This window comes from Varanus komodoensis, unplaced genomic scaffold (genome assembly GCF_004798865.1).
Source record: "Varanus komodoensis strain SLA01 unplaced genomic scaffold, ASM479886v1 scaffold3, whole genome shotgun sequence".
Lineage (NCBI taxonomy): Eukaryota > Metazoa > Chordata > Lepidosauria > Squamata > Varanidae > Varanus > Varanus komodoensis.
The window spans coordinates 37,340,908-37,362,969 of NW_025335761.1; the positions used below are offsets into that span (position 1 = coordinate 37,340,908).

General features: G+C 39.2%; 1 protein-coding gene across 2 annotated transcripts in view; it reads right to left on the reverse strand.

The window, feature by feature from the left end:
* The window catches only part of SPTLC2 (serine palmitoyltransferase long chain base subunit 2), a 71,009-nt gene that overhangs the window by 22,169 nt on the left and 26,778 nt on the right, over window positions 1–22,062 (reverse strand). The window contains exon 10 of one of the 2 annotated variants that reach the window (XM_044436050.1): window positions 19,507–19,746. The exons of the other annotated variant lie outside the window; for it this stretch is intronic. Coding sequence (XP_044291985.1) covers window positions 19,688–19,746 — 59 coding nt within the window. The 3' untranslated portion in view covers window positions 19,507–19,687. Of the gene's footprint in view, window positions 1–19,506; window positions 19,747–22,062 lie in introns of those variants that run through there. 2 annotated transcript variants of the gene reach the window in all.

Genomic DNA, 22,062 nt, shown 5'->3' on the forward strand with positions numbered 1-22,062 from the left:
CATCACCAGACGGTGTACACAGAAATCAGATTGACTATGTGCTCTGCAGCCAAAGATGGAGAAGCTCTATACAGTCAGTAAAAAATAGACCAGGAGCTGACTGTGGCTCAGATCATGAGCTTCTTGTTGCAAAATCCAGGCTTAAATTGAAGAAAGTAGGGAAAAGCCTGATAGACAGAGTGCCTGTCTGGGTGAAGAACTATGGGCGGAGGTTCACAACATCGTACAGGAGGTAGCAACTAAAATCAACTCAAAGAAAAGGAAATGCAAGAAAGCAAAATGGCTGTCTGAGGAAACTTTACAAATAGCTGAGGAAAAAAGAGAAGTGAAAGGCAAGGGAGAAAGGGAAAGATACACCCAACTGAATGCATAATTCCGGAGAATAGATAGAAGAGATAAGAAGGACATCTTAAATGAACAGTGCAAAGAAATAGAGGATAACAATAAAATAGGAAATATTAGCGATTTCTTCAAGAAAATTGGAGCTATCAAGGGAACATTACATGCAAAGTTGGGCATGATAAAGGACCAAAATAGCAGGGACCTAACAGAGGCAGAAGTGATTAAGAAGAGGTGGCAAGATTACACAGAAGAAACATACAAGAAAGAACTTAATGTCCCTGATAACTACAATGGTGTAGTCACTGACCTCAAAGTCAAATGTGAAGTCAAAAGGGCCTTAGAAAGTCTTAGCAACAACAAAGCTAGTGGAGGTATTCCAGCTGAGCTATTCAAAATCCAAAAAGATAATGCAGTTAAAACGTTACATTCAATATGCCAGCAAATTTGAAAACAGTGGCCACAGGCCTGGAAAAGGTTCAGTTTACATTCCAATCTCAAAGAAGGCCAATGTCAAAGAATGTTCAAACTACTGAACAATTGTGCTCATTTCACATGCTAGCAAAATTATGTTCAAAATCCTACAAGCTAGGCTTCAGTAGTATGTGGACTGAGAACTACCAAAAGTTCAGGTAGGGGTTCAAAGAGCCAGAGGAACTAGAAATCAAATTGCCAACATATGCTGGATCATTGAGAAAGCTAGGGAGTTCTAGAAAACATCTATTTCTGCTTCATTAACTATGCCTAAAGGCTTTGATTATGTGGATCGCAACTAATTGTGGTAAGTTCTTAAAAAGATGGGAGTACCAGACCATCTTATTTGTCTTTTGAGAAACCGCTATGTAGGTCAAGAAGCAACAGTAAGAACTGGACACAGAACCACTGATTGGTTCAAAATTGAGAAAGCAGTACAGCAAGGCTGTATATTGTTCCTCTGTCTATTTAACTTATATGCAGAGTACATCATGGGAAAGACTGGGCTAAATGAATCACAAGTTGGAATTGAGACTGCCGGAAGAAATATCAACAACCTCAGATATGCAGATGATACCACTCTAATGGAAGAAAGTGAAGAGGAACTGAAGAGCCTCTTGATGTGGGTAAAAGAGGAGATCGCTTAAGTTGGCTTGAAACTCAACATTAAGAAAACAAAGATCATGGCATCTAGTCCTATCACTTCCTGGCAAACAGATGGGTAAGAAATTGGAGGTAGTGACAGATTTTATTTTCTTGGACTCCAAGACGGTGACTGCAGCCAAGAAATTAAAAGATGCTTGCTCCTTGGGAGGAAAGCTATGGTAAATCTAGACAGCATACTAAAAAGCAGAAACATCAATCTGCCGACAAAAGTTCGTATAGTCAAAGCTATGGTTTTCCCAGTTTTAATGTACGGCTGTGTGAGTTGGACCATAAAGAAAGCTGAGCACCAAAGAATTGAATTGTGGTGCTAGAGAAGACTCCTGAGAGTTCCTTGGACTGCAGAGAGATCAAATAATTCAATCTTAAAGGAAATCAACCTTGACTGTTCTTTAGAAGGTCAGATACTGACAATGAAACCCAAATACTCTGACCACCTAATGAGAAGGAAGAACTGGCAGGAGAAAACCCTGATGCAGGGAACAACTGACAGCAAAAGGAGAAGGGGACAGCAGAGGTTGAGGTGGCTAGATGGAGTCACTGGGGTGGTGAGTGTGGGCTTGGATGGACTCCGGGGGATGGTGAAGGACAGGAGAGTCTAGAGGAATGTTGTCCATGGGGTTATGATGGGTCGGGCATGACTTTGTGACTAAGCAGCAGCAGTGGCCATGGAAGGTCTCCACAAACCTTACTGAAAGGATGAGTATAGAACAAGCAACATCAACAAACGATAGCCAGTAAAAAGGCAAAAAGGTATTGGCTAAATACATGAAAACAGATTTAAGGTATATAATATATAGGCCTCTATTTCTATGGAAACAACATGGCTGAGGGAGGTCTGAACCTCTAGAATGCAATCTGAAAAACCCACACTTTGGAACCCACATGCTTGCCTGGAGAAATATATCTTGGCAACTTTGCTAGCACTTCCTTTTCAAGCAGCGGCTTTGTTTCCCCTCAGGTACAATCCAAGAAACTGCTAAGTTAGCTCAAAATAGAAACAGTTAAGCACCAAAGTATTACAGTGCCTGTGGTATACTAATGCTTTATGGTGGTTACAATTTACATGCTTTTCATATAATTGGGTCTTAATTCAGCAGGCATGATGCACAGTATCAGTAACACTGCACTTCATAGTCAAGATTATGCTATTAATCTTGGTTATCAATGCTGTTCTCCAGATGTTGAAAGTACTGGATTTTCTAAGTTAGATCTCAGAGTTGGCCTCCATTTCCTGTGCAAAGTCTTCTTACTATTTATCAAATTTTATATCAATAAGCTAAACTTTTCACAAATTTAGTGCTGAGCTATTTCAGAAAGACAACAGGATGGCATTCAATGTGAGTATGTGCAAGGTCTTGCACTTGGGGCATAGGAATGGGTCTCATTAGTACAGATTAGGGGACAAGTGACTGGAGAGCAGCACTTGTGAAAGGGATTTTGGGGTACTGGTTGACTGCAGGCTAAATATGAGTCAGCCGTGTGATGCAGCGGTCGAGAGAGCAAATACCACCCTTGGTTGCATAGCCAGAAGTGTGGCTTCTAGATTGAGAGAGGCATTACTACCACTATATTTATTTTTATTTATTTTAGTTAGGAAGCTTCTATGCCGCCCCATGCGCCGAAGCCTTGGGGCGGCTCACATCAATAAATAAATAACCACAATATAAAAACAATATAATCTGAGTTGACCTGACCAAGGATATAAAATAAATAAATATTAACAATTACAATGACGTTTAAATAAAAAGGTCTTTGCCAGGCGCCGAAAAACGAATAACGACGGCGCCAGGCAGACCTCTCTGGGGAGCACATTCCATATATGACTCTGATGCACCCATAACTGGAGTATTGTGTTCAGTTCTGGGTTCCACATTACAGGAAGAATATAGCCAGGTTAGAGTCAATGCAGTGTAGGGCCACAAGGATGGTGGGCGGATTGTAGGGAAAGCTGTATGAGGCGAGACTGAGCGAATGGAGTCTTTTCAGCATGGAGAAGAGGAGACTCCAGGGGGATCTGTTGGCGACATACAGGTAGATGAGGAAGTGTCATACAGAAGTGGGCAGAGACCTGTAAGCTCAGGGAAACAAGGTGCAATTTGGATGCCAAGAAGTACTTCCTGACACTTAGGACCCCAAGGGTACAGAACGGGCTTCCATGGGAGGTGGTTGAAGCCCCATTGGTGAGGTTGTTCAAGGATAGGATGGACATGCACATGGCAGCCATGTCATGAGCAGAACTAGCTGTAGCCGGGGGTCAGGCTAGATGGCCCAGGAGGCCCCTTCTGACTCGCTCTGCTTCTATGTATTCAACTTCAGAAAGCCATGCTCTAGAAACAGTTCAGCTCAGATATTTGAGGTAGAGTAGTAAACTTCCTAAAGGAATCTAATAAACATAGTTGGATGCTTGAAGCATTTATTTAAAGGTGATTATCTCTAGAGTTGTAAATGACATGGCATCAGGTTATTTGAAGGTATGAACCTGCCTGAGTCCAAAAGGCTATCCAGGGAGGCCTGCTCACATGGGCCATTGGTAAGATCTAATAAGTTGACACGAAAAAGACAAGGCCTTTTCACTGTTGGGTACACATCCTTGTGGAATGTACTTTCAGAGGATATATGACTGACTCTCTCCCTATCAAAACATCTAGTCCACCCCATTATCAGGTGAAGCCAGTTTTTCAGATATGATGCTAGGCTTTTCAATGAATGAATGTGCTAGGGTTTTAAGGAACTATACCTTATGAATCAGAGAATAGTAGGGTTGGAAAGGGCCAGAGGACCATTGAGTCCAATCCTCTGCTCAGTGCAGGACTCCAAGTTAAACATCCCTCTTAAATGGCTGCCTATAGTGTGGGAAAGCCCTAACTGGTTACATTGTTGTACTGCTCTAACAGTCAGGAAATTTGACTTGATATCTTTCTGTAACTTGAGCTTGTTCTGTGTCCTGCACTCTGCAATGATTAAGAAAAGATCATGTCCTTCCTCTTTGTGACAGCTCTTCAAGTACTTGTAGAGTGCTATCCTATCTCCCCTCAGTTGTCTCTTCTCAAGGCTAAACATGCCCAGTTCATTCAACCTATCCTCAATATGGCTTTGTTTTCAGTCCTTGGATCATCCTTATTGCCCTCCTCTGAACCCTTTCCAGCTTGTCTGCAGCTTTCAACTGTGGTGTCCAGAACTGGACTCAGTACTCCAGATGAGGCCTAACCAGTGCTGAGTAAAGGGGTAGTACTTTATAGGAAAAACTCAACAACAGTTTTAAAAAACCCAGGAAAATACCTGCCAGCATCCAGTTTGAGCTCTCACAGCCAACAGAAGTCAAGCTTGCCTATCTTCACTGTACCTAAATGTGATCTCTGAATTGTACCCATAGCTTTAAATCTTATTTTAACCTGTGGCCAACTCACATGTACGCCAAAAATCTATAGCCACAAAAACTAGCAAAATATAGGTTAAAAGACACTACATTTTTGAAACCTATAATGACATACACTATTTGTATCCCAAATTTTATATGCATGGAACAACTAGGTCTGCAAATGAAAGAAAGTAAAATTTATAATCAGTCACTGACTGGGGAATAGTTTCTCATTTCTGCTCTGATGACACATTTTATACTATAAGAAAGTTCTCTTTGAAATTAAAAGCTGTTGGCACTGTAAAGCAAAAGCTGTTATGGGAAAATTAAATTCACTCTGTAGAAAAAGACAGGCCATCTTCTAGCTAGTGATGTGGGTTTTCCGGCAATATTTACATTAGGAAATATTTTTGGAAATATTCCCTATGAAAATTAAGTTTATTTGTAAAGGAAAAATGTCAGCTTGTGCCAGAAAATTTACAAATGCAAATTAGATTAACATAGTCATTTGCAACTTATTGAAAAATGTTGCTACACTAATTTTAGCGACCAAAAGATAGGTGTATGATATGCTGACAACCTTTCAGCTATTGCACTGTACTGAAGTTCATGAGCAGCTTCACTTTCACTGTCATTATTCATTAGCCTCATTCCACTCTGAGACATGTATTTCAATGACATGTACATATTTACTCATATACTTGGTAATGAAAGTCACCTGTAAAACAGTCATTGCAACTTTGAAATTGGTAAGCTTGCCTGATACTATATTTGCAATTGGTGGATAATCATTTTTATTAACAAACTAAGGAACTGAATCAACTGTTTTGTGATGTACACAATGCAGTACTGAGCATTATGCATTATAAAAAGCAAGCAAAATGACAATAGTACATCCAGTTTAAAATTTGATTAAAAATGATTTTAAAAAAAGATTCCATAGAGACAAGAAACAGAACTAGCTACAAGATAACCACTCTATCACTGTTCCTAGCTTTTGTATGACAGAAGTGAAATTTCCTAGGTGTTTCAGGTTATCCCTCTGATCTAAAAAAAAAAAAAAGGAACTTCTCTATGACACTGTTCAGTCATCACTTCCTATCTTAACAAGGCAGGATATGCATGAGCTTCATAGATCAACCTTTGCCACCAGTTCACTTCGTACTTTGTATGAGCAGCAAACAAACCAGGAAACCACAGTTTACTAATTTCTTGTTGCCTGTGAACTGTGGACAATGGTTAACAGATTCCAAATCTGGCTTGCCTGAAAGCAAATGTTAAGCTAAATTTTAACACTGACCTAGTTCACACAACTGCCACCATCCATCATAGCTTATTTAACTCATCCAGTGGTAGTGCCAGTCACCACTGACTGAGTTCTTACAACATCAAGCCACAATAGTCTATAAGCTACAGTGAGTTAGTATGTTGTCTGAATCCAGCATTCTTCCTTCATGATTTATAAATCAACCTGGGATGGCTCGTAGTCTAGCTTAACTAACTATAGCTTGTAGTAGGATTTAATAGACACACCATGGCTTATTGTGTTGTTCAAACCCTGACAACGAAATATGCCATGGTCAAGCCAAAAACCCCAGAGAACCCTTTGTCAAGTCTAGCAGAAAGACTGGCTGCTCGTGCCAAGAGGCTGGTAGAAGACTGCCTTACCCAAGCACCACAAAGCTTGGAAAACCCCAATGTAAAGAGACAAGGTTATCCCCTTAAATTACAACCCTCATGCCCCTTCCACTGGGGTCTCCCATAGTTTTGGCACTTCCTAAGGTGGTATCCACTTGTGGTAAAATGCAAAAGTGAGAGACATTTTGTACTTCTCAGCATCTCCCCTAAAACCTTGTGGATCCTGCTTGAGATTGGGAAGAATGGATTAGCTGTCCCACAAAACACTCTTTTTAAGGTTCAGGGAGGGAGGTTAAGGGGTTTGTGCCTTTGTGTTACCCATACTTGGGAAGTTAAGTCACACTCCAGGGCCACATGCACACCCCCCCCAAAAAACTCAGGATTCTACTGCAAACGGTGATTTCTACACATGCTCATATTTTAAAAAATACTCAGCAGTGCTGCAAAGATGGAATTCGACGTGTATGCTCTGTCCATACAAACAAGTGTCAACCCCAGATTGCAATTTTGTGGTTCACTTTAACTATTCATTTTAAACATGTGGAAAACACTCTTTGCAGGCAAATTCTTGGGGTTTTTGGAGGGTGTTCATGTGGTCTTGGGCTACTCTCATTCTCCCAAGTGTGGTCAACACAGAGATGCTTAAAAAAAAAAGTTAAGCAGCAGCCAGAGCTAAATAGCTTGCTAGAGCTATTAGGGTAAGCTAGACCCTGCTAGAGCAATTAAGAGTAGGAAGGAGGAGGAGGAGGCACAGAACCCCCACTGTGCTTAATCATCTGCCATGCATGGAAGAATTTCAACCACTATGCATGATTAAAATTCCCAAGGAGTTTAATGTGATGTGTGAATCCAGCCAGTGTCAATATTCAGGCAGCTGCTATTGGTTATCATGATGTACAAACCCAGAACAGGTGGTTTGTTGCTGTGGGTAACAATCCAACTAGAAGCCACTGGGTCCAATAGGTTTTGGGATAGTTTGTTAACCATGGCAACAGGCCACTGAGCCCAATCCTGCATGTCACAGTAAGCCATGGTGGGCACCAGCAATCATGAAAAACATTTCATTGGCTCCAAAATCCTGGCTTGCTTGGAAACCATTAACTGCGGTCCCTGATCTGCAAGTAACAGGAAGCTAAAATTAATAAACCAGGAGCTGCAGTGTTGTGGCTCACAAAAAGAGAGGTGTGAAACAGCAGTAAAGGGATTTGTAGGTGTATGGAGCTCATGCATATCCAAGCTTGTGAAGCTTTGATCAGCTAATTCAGCCTACAGCTTGTTCATTCCATACTAAACACTGAGTCTGAAACTAATGAACGTACAAACAAGATGAAGTGCTGCACAGTATTTCAAAATGAATATGGTGTGGAGCTGTCTGACAATGGCTAACCAGTACAGTGAACCACTACAGTGATCAACTGTGTCTTTAGGAGTATTAAGATTAAGAATGTGGACATAATCTAAGCAATTATTGCTTTACTAAAAATACATTAGATAGTTCAAGCATATCAAAAGAGATAACAATCTTAAGGTGGTCTGTATCTGAAATGTATAGGAATCTGTATAGTGTTTTCTACTAAAGAGAGCAGACTGTAATAAGGAAAAAGCTAACAGTATTGATTACTACTTCATTTTCTGCTATTTTTATCCCCTCCTTCTGGGAATGCTTTATCTGAAGCTGCCCACTGTGCTGTAAGATTAATTTCATTTTGTGCATGCCGCCATATTGATGACCTTAAAGAAAAGGCTGTCCATTCTGGAAAAGAGTTCATCTACTAGCCATCACCTGTATGTGAGTAATGCCAGCTAGCCAAAGTTGTTTATCACAGCCAGATAGTATGTAGGTGAGTGCGGTGTTGGTGTCATTTCATACAGAATAGCACATCTTCCTCCAATCTCATTCCACCCCAAATCAGGAATAATGTTGCAATAAAACTGAGAGCTGAGAAATCTGTTCCTGTATGTAAAGCTCCAGCTACACCAACACAAGCTGCTGAATCTCAAAAGGCATTTAACAAAGGAACAGAGCAACACATTTGTTATGGGCAAGGTTTTTAGAAATCAAGATGGAAGCAGCAGCCGTGTCAACCCTAATCTACCAAATATTTTCTACTGTTTAGGAATGCAAACGTCTTTTTTTAATGTGGTAAAAACACTGAATAATCTGAAGTGGCTTCTGCTTTAAAGAACTGTTAACAGACCTGTTATGTCTTTTAAACATACTAAAAATAGAACCAAAAGTCCAGAGTACTAAAAAGGGCATTTTAATTAATACATTAGGTTTCTGCCAACACACTGAAAGAGAAAATTCTTAAGGCTATAATTCTATGCACACTCTGGAGTAAGTCCATTGAATTCAGTGATATATACTTATGTACCTGCACTTTTAAGTCTACGTTTAAATATCTGTAGTTCAGATGCATAAGAGCAAGGCTGTAGATCTTCCCTGTGTCAGGTATTCAAGAAGTGGACAAGTATTCTATTATGAGGCAAAGAGGCAACCAAATGCAGTAAGCTACCCAAAACAGCCCAACTGTCATACATGAACAGGAGGTGGCATCTGATATACAATTTGGTATTCAACATACTTCAGATGTGAATGGTGAAGAAAATGGAAAAAAACTGTACCCTTTCCAACTTTTTACAGTGATCAAAGGTCATACACCATTTGAAAGCCTGGTAGCTGAAGCAGAATTCTACAAAACCAAGATAGAGTATGACTTTTTACCCTAATCCTGACCCTAACCCTACTGCTAGGACAGACTATGGAGAAATAGATTGGTCAGAAGCATCAGACAAGGGTACATTTTATCTCCCTATATGTTCATTCTATATCTAGAACATATAAGGAAAGCTGGATTAGGCTCAGAGGACTAAGGAGTGAAAATTGCCAGAAGATACATCCATGATTTAAGATATACAGAGGATAACTAATACTGCTGGCAGAAAGTAACCATGAATTGAAAACTCCTGATCAAAGTGAAAAAGAAAGTACAAAAGTAGGACCGTAGCTGAACATTATGAAAACAAAAATCATGACTACAGAAGCAGCACACAACGTTAATGTCAACAATGAAGAAACTGAAATTGTGAAAGATCTTGCATACAAGCGCAGTGCAGCTGATAATCAGGACTGGCCCACAATAACATGCCAGTCCTGTACCAGCTATACTGGCTGCCTATTGAAGTCCATCCCAGTTCAAAGTGCTGACACTAACATGTAAAGTCCTAAACAGCTTGGGGACAGGGTATCTGAATGCTTATCTCTGTATGTTCCTACTCAGTCATTAAGATCTTCTACAGAGAACCTTCTCTGAGAACCACCCCCTAAGGAAGGAGGGTGACAGTCAGGAGAAGGGCCTTCTCTGTGGATGCACCTCATCTTTGAAACATTTTTATTCACCAGATGTTTTAATAGATTTTAATACTGCTTTTATATTGTACGGTTTTATGTCATGTATCAATTTAGTCACTAGGAGTTGTCAAGCTGCTGTATCTGGTTCTAATTCATTGCATTGTTTGTAGTGCTTTTACTCGTTTTATTACACACACACAAGTATTTTTATATATATTAATATAATATATATATATATAAGTGTCTGTGTGTGTCTGTGTCTGTGTATTAAAATCTGAAAACCACCCAGGGAACCCTGTTAGTGTAGGGAGCCCTTTTGCTATACCGTAATTAGCTTCTACAGGATTAACACTTTAAAAATATAATGTAAATGCAAAACAATAGAACCAGCAAGGGCCAAAACAGATGTGATATAATGCAAAATGCTTGTTGAATAGCTGACAGATCATGGCGTATGTGAAGGACTGGCTAATCCTTCTTCATGGTCCTGACAAAAATCACCACTCATATTTTGTTTTCATTTAAATGTACTGATGGTTCATGGAACCAAGGACTGAATCAAATTCTAGCAGAAACTGTGCCAGACTTTGTACCTCTTCCCATATAGTGCCCTTCAGATAACAAAATGTACTGATCTACAAATGTATTAATTTATTTAAAATATTTCTAACCTGCTTTCAAGAACATAAGCTCATCAAAGGCAGCTTGCACTATAAAAGTATGATATAAAAACAGTTTAATATTGAAAAAGTTGCTAAATCAAGAGGTGGCACTGAGTTTCATACACAGACTGATGAAACTTGTGCTCAAACCTCCTGATCACTCTCCCCTGTGGTTTCATATAGACCTATCTGGGCCATAATGGAAATTTGTAGCATCCCATCAATGAATAGCCATGAAGTAAAACAGAAGTTCTCTAGCACCACCTTCTGAGATTACTCCTCCAGAAAAAAGGAACCACTCTAATACCATGCCTCCTAAGCCCAAGCTACATAAGCAATCTGGAATGATATTATGGTTGATGTTATCAAAGTCACTGAGAGGCCCAGAGTTGCACTTCTCCTGTCTACTTCCCAGCATAAGTCTTCAACTAGGAAGCTCAAAGCAGTTGCTGTTGCATAACTAGGTCTGAAATCAGATGGGATGTATTTAAATAGTCATTATCATCTAACACTGCCTGGAGTTAAAAGGCCACTATGCGCTCAAAGCAACCTGTCCAGGAATGACAATTTTGACACTTGGTAATTATCTGAAACCATAGGCTCTAATTTGGTTCCTTCAAAGCTGTAGGGACATTGGCTACCTCTGAGACCCAATGACCCAGCCTAACTCTGGTGGATTCATAAGAGAACTTCAATCATTGGGTAATATAGAAATATGATAAATGAATAAATAAGTCAGGGCAGGCAATGATCTAAAAAGCACATGATATGTCTCATTACAGAACCAGTCTTTAGAACAACAAATTGTAGTAGCCATTGTCCTAACATTCAGAAGCTTAATATAAAAGAGTTGAACCCTGGGAACCTTTCATTTAGCTTTCCTTCTAATTTACAGCTTTACAGACACCTGCTTTTGTTCAGTTTCTTACATAATGGAAAACATATTTGTTTATATGGCGCTTAAAACAAATAAACATAAAGTCTGCAGTATGCAATAGAGAACAAAGCAAATACTACCATAAGTGTGGCATTTTAATCCCTGCAGGTTTTTTCCCCCTGAAGTCCTGCTTATACTAGGAGAGTAACATGTTAACTTTCTAACGCAGAAGATGTAGGGGCTGTTTATTATTACTGCAGAGAAAAAGCTTGACAGTCAGCAATACCTTGTTGCTTTTTGTAGATAAGCTAAGTTTTACAGCTTGACATGCAATTCACATGAACAGTGTACTTTTTTTTAAAGTGCAGAAAGATAGTCTATACCTTTTCAATAATACTGCAATATTCACACATTTGCTGGCATCCATTATTACAACAGTATAATAGCCCCTTGCTTTGCAATAATTTCTTTAGATTTAAATGTTGAAATCTTGAAATTATCCCTTTCCATACAGTGCCTTTTTAATCAACGTGTGCTTGGCTACTGAAATAACATGTCACATAAAGCATATCAGAATCTGTAAACATCCATACTACTACTTTACTAGTAATTTATGTAGTAAAGAGTGACAATAGCTGAATGGCTATTTTCAAGTAATCATGGACCCAATGATGAACCCATGCCAATGATGGATGAAATATATCAGAACTGCAGTTTCAAAAGTAATTTAAATAGGCTTAGAAAGTCAGGAGTGAGCCAGTAAATACAGATCCCTCTGTTGAACTGACATGAATACTTTGATTTGTTTTATCTTTAATGCACTTTTTCTTTACAGCACAAAACACAATTGGTGTTGTCTCACACATTCAAAGGACAACCAAAGACAAAATGGGAGGAGGTAAAAACTGGTGGCAGTAAGCATGCACATTCCATAACCTTTTGTCTAAGTATACTTTCAGGGTATCTGTGCATTTCTGACCAGGACGTGACAAAAAGCAGGAACATGAGGAACATGTACAAGCATCACTTTCTTTATAAGCCATGGAATTTGTAGACCTCAAAGGAGTGTTCCATGAGGGATGTTTACAAAGCATTCCATAAAAACAGTTTAATTGCTTTATATAACAATGAGTGTAGACTGTATTTACCATCTGTTTAGCTTTTCCTAGAAATGCTAACAGTAAATCTAATTATATATTTGAATTTAAATCTGTAATATATTGAAACCAAACATCCTGATCTTTGTTTTTATGACTACTACAGCATTACAGAGATCCTCTTCCCTTTTAATTTAAAGTTTAGAAGCAACTTGCCCATTTCCCATTTTTCTCTAGAATCCACCACTTAAGGGATAAGCATTGCTTATAATTGTTTCATTTGAGCCCAATGGATATTCCAAACAGTTTTGAACTGGTCATTGAAAATAGACCGCTTCAAGTTTTTCTCAGGTTCTGGAAATGTATGCAAAATAGTTGCATATGCTGAGAACCAAGATCTTTATATTTTTAGTGCTGTGTTGTGGATACATAACATATATGTATTCACATAAAAGCTTTCACACTTTTAATCACATTTGCAATTTCCCTTGCTAGATATCCTTGTCAGTTTCATCCTCTCACTACTTCCTCAGCTGGCCATATTCCCTCCTTCACAAAATACCTGACATTGTCTATTTCATGTAGTTATTTTTTCTTAAAAACTAAGAAAATATGCACAAATTTTCACCCCCACACTACTAATATTTTCAAATCCCCATCCATGGCTAATATTGCACAAAACCTTTATCGTACCATACAGTACAGCCTCATTTTACAAGAATGCACAGGTCACATTAAAGTGCATTATCCTTGAATATAAGAAATTTAGATAGATAGTTTAAAATAAATGAAGTTCCATTAAAATTTAAATATGAAATCAGTCACGATACTTATGTGACAGTATTCACATATACTGGATATGGCCACAATCTATTGTACACACAAGGCCATGCAATGGATAAGGAAGTCATTCTGTTTAGTACTATAATGTCCAATTCACACATCTGATCATACTGTCAAGTTTCTTTGTCTTTAAGGAAGACTTTTAGTGAGCCTAATGGTTTATGTGATAACTGGAACTATCTGTGAACCAAGAAAGTAAAATGTATATATTCTTTCTACACTAAATAAAACAAATAAAAGTGGATATGCAAATATCACATCAGTAATTCAACAAACCAAACCTTGCATCATGTTAATCTCAATTAGAATTAGTAAGAGCACTGCCAGGGCCATTCTGCTAACACAAACCAACAAAAATATGATAGCATCTGAAATAAAGAACTACCTTAGGACCTTAATACAGCATCGCAGAGATAAATTTTAGTCTGACTGAAATTTTCAACACAATGGCCAGAGGTGGATAAAGCTGGGGTTTTCCACTATCTTTATATTTCTGGCATAGGAAGATCCTCACACTGCAGCAAAGTTCTTAGTATGTAGAACAGATTAGTAGAGATATTTTAGATCAGTTGAAAAACACTTTCAAAAAAGCACACACTAACTGCACAGGTCTCGAGGAAACACGTTCTGTTACATAAAATGAATATGCTTTCCCCACACTCGTTGGACTATAGCTTCTGTCATCCCAGTCAGCATGGCCACCAGTGGGGAAAGGCTGCAGCAGAACATTCTGTTCCGTTCTTTCATAAAGATACTTTTTACATGTAAAGTAATATGATTGAAAAAGGCAGATGGATTTAGTAGATACACATTGTTATTTTTCATCAGCATCATAAACATCACCATTTTTACTTGATGTACAGCCTGAGACTAGAAATTCTCTAGGAGGCTTGAATTTTTAATTAAAGTGCAAAATATTAAATATCTTTATGCATGTGAAAGAAGAGCAAGTGAATTTCTAATACCTTCCTTGCTATTAAGATCCTGAAGCATTTGGAACACTGGAGAACTGAACTGCAATGTCAGTTTGGCGGTCAATATGCATTCAGACGCTATTTCTCTCACCTATGACAGCATAGGAAAACTTATTCCAATAACTTACTTCACTCAACAGCAAGGTGCAACAATTTAAAAAAGATTTTTAGCAATTGGAAAGAGTGAAAAAGGGAAAAAAAGAGAAGGGAATTATTCAAGACTACAAATACATTTAAGGTATTGTTCTAGTAAATATCACAGTGAATAGTGCAAATATACTATTTCTGTGAACATTCTTCTAAAAGGTTCTACTGAGAACAGACTAACAGAACTTTCCTGGAAGCTACTCTTATGCCTGTTGGACTGCAAAGCAAGTAGCAGTTTGTTAGATTTAAAAGACCCCCTGCCAGAAGCATAACCCCAGTAAGTGATGTTTAAAGCTGTCAGTCCCCTGAGGAGAAGCAGGAAACTCTTTATGACCCCCAAAGTATTTGTTTTCCCAACAGCTCCTTGGCACAGCTTGGGATTCTTGAGGTCAGCAACAACAAAAAAAGTTTTGCTCTGTCCAAATTAGTTTTGACTGGTCCCTGGGTTCCCAAGGTGATAATTTAACACCTCATTAACAAGTCACTTATTGGAGAAAATTCAAATGTGAGATGCTTATGCTACAACAGAACATTTTCAGCCTCAATTTAAAGAAGAGGGATTTTTAATTGCATGTAAATCAGAGGTCATTCTTGTCCTCATCTCATGAGTGGTCTAATCTCCAAGTGCCAGAAAGAACAAAAGAACAAGCTTCGGTTAACAATAAGAGACATCATGTTCTGCACTAAATACTGCTTTATGGAATACTGAATACATTTTACTGAGATCTCGTCTAGCTGGAAAGTGTTTATTAATCTTAAGTTTCTAGATTATCAATTGAAATATCGGACATTTGCAACCTCATTAATATGCTTGCATGTATTTTAAAAACTATCATGCAATTTTCTTATTACAGCAATTACACTGAAAAGATCTCGATCAGCCACAGATCAGATCCAAATTAAGCTTCCTAAGAGCAATCCTTTTCCATGAACCTAGCATAGTATCCTGCATACTGTTAAAGTTTACCCTTATGGGTAGCAGAATGGGATGAAGTAAATGGGTGACAGCACCTTTGACACTCACCTCCTCATGGGACCTCATTCAATCCATCCAACTACTTTCTCATCCAACTACTTTCTCTATTGCACCAAGAAGCACTCAAAAAAGGGGCTACAAACCTGGGTGGATTTCCCCTTTCTGAACTAGCCGGATACTACTGGGAAGCGTTGAAATGGTACGGGACACAGAGAAATATCAAAAAGTCAATGTGCTGTAGTGGTTAAGAGCATGGAGTGGTTAAGTCCTGGGTTCCAGTCCCCACTCATCCATAGAATCAGCTGGGTGACCTTGGGCCAGTCCAGCTCACAGTCCAACCTACCTCACAGGGTTGTTGTGGGGATAAGATTGAAGCAGCAGGAGGAGAATGATGTAAGTAACTTTGAGTTCATAAGTGGGATACAAAACTAATAAAGAAAAAAGGAGGATAAAAAGCAAATGAATGAATGTCAGTTCAACATTGCTAAGTTGGAGATACTGTTCTTCCACCACTCTGTTGGCACACCGGCTGCTGTCCTCTGCTTTATTTTTGTATTGACAGCTTGGTGACTGGACCCTGGCAACTGTGTCCAAATTAGCAAGGTGAATATCACTTTGTCAATTTCCATGTTACCTAGTCCACTTCCTTTGACAGTTGAGATGTATGGGAAAATTAACCAGGGAAGACTACACATACAGTACTGACCTATAGCAGTAGTTGTACATTTGTAAAATGCTGATAAAAATGAATTTTTAAAAACTTACACATTTGTGCAATTTTATTGGGGTGTTTTTCTTTTTCTTTTGAAAAGGGTGGAGAATCAGTGGGAGCCATTCCGAGGTGCCACTTGGGCATCAGTGGATAAGCTTCACTGGTGGTGGCAACAACGGCAAGACTGGAAAAAGTGGCAGGCATTTTTGCAGCTTTTACAAAGTGGCTTGGTGGCAAATCCCCACAATCCACAACAAAATTGGTCTCCTGCATTTAAACGACACAATGCATTCTGGACTGAACAACCTCTGCATTGTCAGAGTGGGCTGTTGCCAAAAAAAACGAGCTACCCTGTGAGAAGTGATTTGTCTTCACACATGACAACACATCATGGTTAGTTAGCAACAACCAGTTGTTGCCCAGTTGTTGGGTGACTTTGAATAACATGGCAACACACATTCTGAATGAGCTATGCTGTGTGAGTTGTTATGGAACAATTCATAGTTTCCAAGTGATAATCAGGATCACCATGGGTTGTTCCCCAGTCCTTCCCCTTCAGTCCTCCCACCAGTATCCCATGCATAGGTGGATGAACCTGTCTTACCTCTTCTCCCTGTTCTGCTTGTGGTCCCTTTTTTGGTCAGTACTGTCACTGTCCTCCATTTTTTTCTTTTTGCGATTTCTCTCAGTAACTGCCAGTTCACAACCCCTTCAAAGTGCCCAAATGGCACACTGGAATTCTTTTTTAATCTTACCTGGGTATAGAGATGTACCCAAATATTTTCTTTTTTTAAAAAAGGTTAGTCAGCAGCTAAGAGCTGCACAAGTGTACTCCTCTGATTAGCCAAAATGTGAAATCTTGCATCTAGAACCACTGATGAACCAATGCTTCCAATAGGTTATTTTGTTACTTTGCTTTTCACTTGAGAACTGCCAAATGGCAAGCTGTCAACTGAAAAGCAAAGCAGTGGAATCTCTGCTTGAAAATCGGGTGGTGACTACATTTCCCCATTATGGGTATGACCTATAGTTTTGCAGTGTGGCCCTGACCATTCTCAATGCCCTCCACCTTTTCTGTACTACCTCAACTTTCTATTAAGTTATGATCTACATACATACACCTTTTTGTTATAGTTTTGTTTTGACACTTGTCAAAGCAAAGCATTTTGTTTAAGCAGGGCTTTTGACAGGGCTAAACAGGGATGTTTTGAGTTTTCATGGCCGCCTCAGAAAAGGTGGCCCTACTTCACATTTCAAGATTGTGATTAGAATCTCTTTTCCAAATAAATGACTATCCTCACATTTTTAAAAGCGTAAATTGGGTTTTGGCTCTTTTAGATATTTACATAAATAGCCGACTAGAAGACTTAATATGGTGATAAAATTTCAACACTTAAAGTCATATGCTAAACAATGCAAAATATCCATATGCTAATAAAACGCCTAAACATTTGAAAGGACTTACAATTACAACAGGTACTGGACAGGAGTGGCTACCCTATCAGAAAGATGCTTAAGAACCCTCTTTATACCTAGTTCTGCTGAACCAGGCTGGCTTTTTAAATCCCAGTCTGATTCAATTGCAAAACACCAATACAAATACTGCCACATGTTGTATTTTTAAATTAACATGGACCACTTCAGACAGCACCCTGTGGTTGACCATTATGAATGCCAGATGGAAACAATACAAGACACTGAAAGATTTGTTTGAATAGACAATAGGACAAAAAAAGAAGGGAAGCTGCTGTTCCCTTCCACATTGCATGTTCACGTGCTGTCACCTAATTAAGTCTATTCAGTCTTCATCAGCCTCTTGTCATGTTTCGGAAATAACCACGCTGTTTTTTGTGGATATGTATTCTATCCAAAGTGCCTGCTGTTAACATCCTGTTTGACCAAAGGCGGTTCTCTGGAATGATGGCAAATATGTAACAATAGCCAATGTATTACAGAAGCTGTAAATAAATGTTGATTCTGAAGACAGAGAGCTACTGAGTGCTCATACAACTTATGGGGACAATGCTAAAGTTGTTTACCATACACATTCTCATTAAGAAGATCAAAGCAAAAGCCAGTGTAGTCCAGTATTCTTTTTCCACAGTGGCCAGTCTAAAGGAAGGCTATAATTAGGACAAGAATGCAAGAGCACTCTCCTGCCTATGTTCCCCAGCAATTGGTACTGAGAGGCACACTACTTCTGAAAATGGAGGTAATATAGAGCTAGCATGATTAGTAGCTGCTGCTAGCTGTACCTTCTATAAATATCTAATCCCTCTTTAAAACCTTGAAGTTGGAAGCCATCACTGTAACCTCCATAGTTTAATTATATGCTGTGTAAAAAAGTTTTTCTGTTTGTCTCTCCTGAATACTATTTAACTCCATTAGCAGACCTCTGAATTGTAGTATTATCAGGGGAGGGGAACACTTCTCCCTTTTATTCATACCATACACAATTGTGTATACGTCTATCATGTCCTCTTTTACTTACTCTCCCCCAAAACCCCAAAGTAAAGCACCTCAAATGTTCTGACATCAGGGAACAGCAAATGAATAAAGATCTTTCCTATGTAAAGCCATTTCTTTTCAGGTTTCTTTCCCCCATTTTATGAGGTAGTGCTTTGTATGTATCTTTATTTGCACTGATTTACACCTCTGCATCACATCTTGTGCGATTAATCTGAGGGACGCGCACAAGATTTCAGTAAGTAATCTTAAGTAATTTCAGCCTCCTTAACTACACACTGATAACTTCATTCAACAGCAGCATGTTACTGTTAATTCAAGCAGGGGCTCCAGGCACCATCTCCAAGGCTCCTTGGGGCCCTGTGCAGTACACCACAGCAGCTAGCCAGTCGTGTTGCTCTTTGCTTTTGGGGCTTCTTCCCCACTACAACTAATTGGCTGATCATTCCTGTGTTCTGGCTTTCTCCCAAGCTAACTTACAGCTAAGCAGCAGCCAGTATCCTGAACTGCTACCCCTAAAGCCTCCTCCTGTAGCCCAAGTCATGGTAGCCTGGCCACATTAAAGCAAAAACCCAAGGCAAAGCTGGAGACACCCTGCTGAGCTGCTGAGAAAACAGAGGGAGGGAGGGAAGGAGGGGGAGAGAGAGTTGTTTATGAATCAAAATGTAAAAGACACAGAACCACACCTGAGGTGACTGAAAGCCAGCAGTAGCCCTTGGGCCTTGCAATAAAGAAAGCTGGTATTTGGACATTACAAACTCATTCTGCCCTAGAATGAAAATAGGCTGAAAATATAGGCTGTTCACATCCCTGATCCGTATTAACTGAAAATCATCCAATAATACTGGACTAGACAGTGCTCTGGAAATCTTTGATAAAACAGGGAAGACCTGATGGATGCAAGCAATTTTATCTTCAAAATGTCAAGCAAACAGATCAGTGGGCTGTTACAGGTTCAACCACTTCCTTTGAGTCAGTGCATAAGATGCCTCTACAGGAGGTTCAATACCCAGGGATGGGGCCAGAAAAGCTATGGAATTTTGCAGATACCAGCCTCTTCTCTCCTTTCCATCCAGTAAGACATCTTTTTTAAAATCTCTATGAGATTAGCTGAAGTTGCTTTTGCAAGCTTGGGAAACATATGCTCTGGTACATTCTGCAGAGGCTATGAAGGGAAAGGGAAACAAGGAAAAGACTAGAATTTGTGAGTACCCCTCCTGAAGTTGAAGCAGTGACTATGGCTTCAGGATGTGGCTATGGATATGGAAGTCTAAGTCTTCTGAAATCCCTAGGATGCTTTCCAAGGGATCACAGGATTGTACTTTTAAGCTTCCTTTTAGCATGCTTATGATGAAAATTATAACACAGTTACAATTAAATTAGAAAAAAAGTATTTTATTTATGACTTTGATATAGTTTCAAACAGATTTAATTTTTAAAAATCCAACAGCTTTTATTGTAAAATTAATGATTACACAGAATTTTTTCAATGCATACTGCCACCTTGTGACCAAGAGAAGCATCTACAAGGAGTCTAAATCTATTTTCAGCACTGAGATGGTTTATCGTAGGAGAACCTAATATCTCATAAGAATTTTTTTAAAAAATCTTTTACAAGACTCCATACAAAATCAGATTGTTATGCTAAATGAAGCAGTATAAAGTATAATACTGAGTCCAGAATTACTTTCAAACAATGTATCTACTTTCAAGTGATATATTTATATATATATATAGAGAGAGAGAGAGACAGACAGACAGACAGACATGTACACTGGTGCCTCATAGTTCAAATGGCTCTAATGTCAAATGACCTAGAGTTTGAACATTAGAGTTGAGAGAAAATTACTGTGAAGTCTGAACAATGATTCTACATTCAAACTGCAAGTGAAGTGAAAAAATGCGGTTGCAGCATAAACGTCATCTGTTGTGCACCCAAGTCGTCTCTCGCATTTTCAGTGCTTTTTTTGCTTTATTGTTTGGTTATATATGAGGTGTGATCAAAAAATACGGTGAATGTTTAAATTAAAAAAATTAATACAGTAAAAAACACATTGGCATTAATCCCTCTCAAAATACCTTTAGTTGTGCTCTCGTGGCTGTCTCAATGTCCTGAATCGATTCAAAACATTTATCTTTCATGGTCATGTTGACTTTGGGGACGAGCTGGAAGTTGCACAGTGTCAGATCCGGTGAATAAGGTGGATAAGAGCACACCATAATTTTTTTATTTGACAAAAATTGCCATACCAGAAACGATGTGCATTTTGAATCGATTCAGGTCATCGAGGTAGCCAGGACAGTGCACTAAAGACATTCACTAAAGTACAGTAAATGCACTAACATAACATTACTACTTCAAACTTAGTTTGTTTCAGGAGGCTGTATTTGCTGCTTAAGTTTATCAAAATGGGTATTGTTTAGGGTCTGGGAATGGACTGATTTATTTTCCATTATTTCTAATGGGGAAAACTGATTCAGACTTCAAATGATTCAGAGTTCAAACAGCCTCCTGAAATGAATTAATTTTGAAGTACGTGGCACCACTGTATGTTCAGATATAATCCAAGAAAGCAAACAAAATGCTGCTTTCTGGTTTGCATTGGTGAATTAAGAGGGAAATTGTGTGCATTTATCCCATTCACTGGTACAATTTTCTCCTCAGATGCGAGGGATAATGGTCAAGTTCACATGGCGTGACAGCTCATCTTGTGAATAAGCTATACAGTGTGGCCTGTTTGAGGAACAACCTACAGTGCATCTGACAGACAAATGGACTCACTGTGGGTTGTTTTCCCAACTCTGACCTCCAGTCCTATCCCAGTATGCTGCACAACATAACTTGTCTTGTCTCCCTAATCCCTACTCTGACTGTGACCCCTTTTTATTTGTTACAGGGTCTGGGGGTTTTGTTTGTTGTTTTTAACACCAAAAAGCACATTTGGGACCATATGGTTTTGTTTTTGTTTTGCTCCAGAAATATACACCAGTGTCTTTTGAGGGGAGGGGTTGTTTGTTTTTGTCTCTATTTCACAGTTAATCAAGTGCGCTGTTAAAGGCTTTCCAATATATGTGAGCTTGCTAGGTCAATGTCTTTGTCACTTTCAGCTGTCAGATACTAACAAGAATACATAGAAACAGAGCGAGTCAGAAGGGTCTCCCGGGCCATCTAGTCTGACCTCCGGCACAAGCTGGCTCCGCTCAAGACATGCCCACCATGTGCATGTCCAGCCTATCCTTGAACACCCGCACCGATGGGGCCTCAACGACCTCTCGTGGAAGCCCATTCCACACCCTCGGGGTCCTGACTGTCAGGAAGTGCTTCCTGGCATCCAAATGGAACCTTGGCTCCCTGAGCTTTGCTCCGTTGGAGTGCATCCTGCCTTCCTCTGCAGGGGAGAACAGGTCTCTACCCATCTCCATGTGACATCCCCTCACATACCTGTATGTTGCCAACATATCCCCTCTGAGTCTGCTCTCC